This window comes from Dasypus novemcinctus, chromosome X (genome assembly GCF_030445035.2).
Source record: "Dasypus novemcinctus isolate mDasNov1 chromosome X, mDasNov1.1.hap2, whole genome shotgun sequence".
In the NCBI taxonomy this organism is placed as follows: Eukaryota; Metazoa; Chordata; class Mammalia; order Cingulata; family Dasypodidae; genus Dasypus; species Dasypus novemcinctus.
In genome coordinates, this window is record NC_080704.1 from 79321311 (window position 1) to 79324942 (window position 3632).

A 3632-nucleotide genomic window follows, 5' to 3' on the forward strand; every position below is an offset into this window, starting at 1 on the left:
CTTTAAGGGCTGTCCACTGCTCTTTATCTTTAGGAAGACCTCCTAAAGGGCTCTGGTCCACAGTGCTCTGAGCCCCCGTGAATACTGTCTATCTCCATGCATTTGTGTCTGAGGGTCCCTTCCCCATATTTTGTCTAGACAGTTTCCAGCCAGCCAGTTGACTACCTGCCTACTGGGCACCCAGGGACCTAGGTGCTTCCCTGTGAGTGACAGGAGTGCCCAGGAGGGCAGAGAAATGGTAGGATGGGTTGGCACAGAGCCATGGCCAGGCAGGGCGAAGGAGAAAGTGACGATGTACTAACACACCCTTGTCCCGATCCTCTTGTTTATTGACAGGTCTTCAGCAGGCTTTTTAGACATGCATGAAAGGGGGCAAATACAGAGGTCTTGGAGACCATAGCCACAAGCACTACTAAAGGTCCATACTGTTGGCCTCATGCTACCTGCAGCGGGGCTCCAGGCAGTCAAGGGAGATGGGCCTGAAGGCAGCCACCTCTGAAGCAGAAGGAGCAGTAGAACCTCCAAGGCTGGATGGGGCTTGCCAGCTGAGGAGCAGCCATGGCACAGCCCCTGGACCTAGAAGATCAGCTTCCCAGGTGCCCTGGCAGTGCTGGGGCTGCCAGTCAGTCCCAGGGGAGCAAAGCTATGGGAGACTTGGAGACAGCCCAGGAGAGAGGGAAGAGAGGAATCTGCAATGAGAGGGCATGTTGGGCTGGGTGCCTGAAAGGGGAGCCCTCAATTCCAGCCTCACAAGCCCGAGTAGGAGGCCTCTGTGGTCTCAGACCAGGAGGAATCCCGGCGGGAAGAGGCAGGTGGCCGCTGGTGCCCTCTCTGGCCAGGGCAGCCCAGGCGCACCAGCAGCATCCACATGTGCTCTCGGAACTTGACACCCACGAAGGCATAGAGCAGTGGGTTGAGGCAGCAGTGCATGTAGCCAAGGCCGGAGGTGACTGACTTGGCCACATCAATGTGGCTTTCTCGCCCACAATTGCGGGCCAGGACCCCCAGGTCCATGAGGGTGTCTACCAGCACCACTAGGTGGTAGGGGGTCCAGCAGAGGGCGAAGGCCACCACTACCACCACCACCAGTCGCATGGCCCGCAGCCGCCGCTGGCCCCTGGAGAGCAGCAGCACAGCCAGGATGCGGGTATAGCAGTAGGCCATGACCAGCAGGGGTAGCAGGAAACCAGCCACCAGCTGCAGGAGGCGCAGAGCCGTGCGGCCCACCTGGGGGAAGTTGTACTGGCAGTGAATGGCACTGAGGCGCTCGTCGTGGTGGGCTGACAGGAAGATGAGGTCTGGGAGGGCAAAGAGCAGACAGAGCCCCCAAACGACTATGCAGGTGAGGGTCACGCGGGTGGGGGGACCCCGGCGGTAGAGCTGGGTGGCGTGTACGATGCTCAGGTAGCGGTCAAAGCTGATGCAGGCCAGCAGGAGGGCCCCAGCATAGAAGTTGATGCTGAAGAGGGCCCCAGCCACTTTGCAGAGGCCAGAGCCAAAGATCCACTGGACAGCAGCGTCCACTGCCCAGAGTGGGAGGGTCAGCACCAACAGTACATCTGCCACGGCCAGGTGAAGCAGGAAGGTGTCGGTGCTGCTCAGGGCTGCCCGCTGGCTCAGCAGCACGGCGGCCACTGCACCGTTGCCCAGCAGCCCCAGCAGAAAGAGAAGGCCATAGAGGGCCGGCAGGAAGGCCCGGTCGAAGTTCAGGCTGAAGTCCTGTGGGCAGGGTGGGGCGGCACAGCAGGTGTCACTCTCGTTTTCTCCAAAGTCATAAGAGGAGCTACAGTTTTCCAGGAGGGAGGCAAACTGAGAGGAATGGAGCTCTTGGCGTTCACTCATCTGTGGAGGGATGGAGTGGATAGTGTAAAGGCCTTGCAGCCATTTCTTCATTATTCAGTCTGAGGAGAGGGTTGTTTGGGAGTGTGGGGTGGCAGTGCCTCTAGTAAGGCAGACTTCCTGAACTCCACCTGCCCTGCAGGAGCTCTGCGGTGGTAACTTCCCTTCTCGGAGGCTGCCCCTCTCTCAGCCTTCTGGGCCATTCCATCGGTCAGGGGTTTAGGGCAGAAGGGAAGGATTTCCTCCCATGCCACCAGCCTTCTCCTGCCTGCTCTCCTGACTCTCCCTCCTCTTCCCTTAGGGCTTGCTGCTCTTGGTGCCCCACCATGCCTAGTTCAACCCCCTTCTTCCCCAGGTGCCTCCCCACAGTCCCCTCTCCCAGTCACTGACTCTCCTCTTCCCTCCCCAGCCCTTGTCTGGGGACCCCAACTTCTGCCTTCCCCCCCATACCCACGGGGCCCTCTCTACAAATCACAGCAGCCCCCAAAACACCATTTCTGCCCCTGTCCTTCCACCTGGCCCATACTGAGTCTTGCTCACCCATTTAGTCATCCCCTGGGACACCCCTCCCCTTGCAAAGCTCTAGTGGGAATATGGGACTATTCCTTTTCCCCTCCTTTGTACAAACTGACCCAGGAGGGGCAGACTTTCCCAATGTCAATTCAGTCCAGCAAGTTAATGTCAAACTTCAAAGTCAGAGCTGAAGGGCATTTCAGAGGCCACCGAGGCTGAGCCTCTACCCCCTGCATTTTGCACATGAGGCACCAAACTCCAGAGAGGGGAGGAGACTTGCCACCAACCAGCAGCCGAGCTGGGCTCCCAATTCCCCGTCCCGGTACTCCTTCTACCACAAGCCCTGCCGCCTCCACCTACTCACCCGACCCTCTGGTAACCCTGGGTTTTGAGCCAGAGCTGATGTTTCCAGTTTCCTGAGTGTCCTGGGCTCTCCACTCAGAGCTCTGGCCTGGCCTGATGGGGCAGCAACACTTACCTCAAAGACCATGGTCAGGCTGGTGCTCCAGCTGCTGAGGCTGTGTGCTGTCTACCCCTCTGCCTTGGCGCTTGTGGTTGGAAACCTGCGCTGCACAGAGGAAGTGAAGGTTTTACATGGTTCTCAGCAGCAACCCCTTCCATGGGGTTATCTACACTAGACCTCCTTAGACCCAAGGCCACAAAGTCCCTTATCCTGGGCATTGCCCAGGCTCTGGAGGAGGTGGACAGAAGCCTGGGCCCTGGGGAAGGGCAGGGGGTGGTTGGGCAGGGAGAAGAAGTCCTTTGAGGGCAGAGGTCTGAGGGAGAAGCAATGCAGCTGGGAAGTAAAGGGAAGCCAAGCATCCAGGGGCAAGAATTGCTTCTCCTGCACCATAGGGTCAATTAATATTCAATAAATTGGACATTTTGCTCACCTGCCTTAGGCTGGAGTTGATCTTTGCATGACTGTAAAAACTGGATGCCTTGTGTTAAGCCTGTAAATCAGATCCACCCTCTTAGAAAAGGAAAATATTTTAAAGAAATGTATCACATTCAATCTAGGCCCTTTAACTTTGGCCTTGTCGTTAGTTATCAGGGGAAAAGGACAGGAACTCCCAGTTATGAACTTGCTCCATATGCTAGATTCTGTTTGAGGTGCTCTTTCTGACACCATCTCATTCTAACCACATGACTCCCCTGTGAGGTGGGGTGCTCATCCCCATCAAACAGATGGGACAGACCCAGAAAGGGGCCAGGCCTTCACTAGACACAGCAAGTACAGGTGGGCACTAGGATTGAAGCCACGGCTATCTGACTCTCCT

At 57.1% G+C, this 3632-nt stretch overlaps 1 protein-coding gene across 1 annotated transcript; it reads right to left on the bottom strand.

Moving 5' to 3' along the window:
* Nucleotides 1-286: 286 nt before the first annotated feature.
* On the bottom strand, nt 287-2911 carry CXCR3 (C-X-C motif chemokine receptor 3). Its single transcript, XM_004475810.3, has 2 exons — nt 2831-2911; nt 287-1842 (listed from the first exon to the last, which is right to left on the bottom strand). The coding sequence occupies exons 1-2, from the start codon at nt 2840-2842 to the stop codon at nt 748-750; spliced, it is 1107 nt and encodes a 368-aa protein (XP_004475867.1). The 5' UTR covers nt 2843-2911; the 3' UTR covers nt 287-747.
* Nucleotides 2912-3632: the final 721 nt, after the last annotated feature.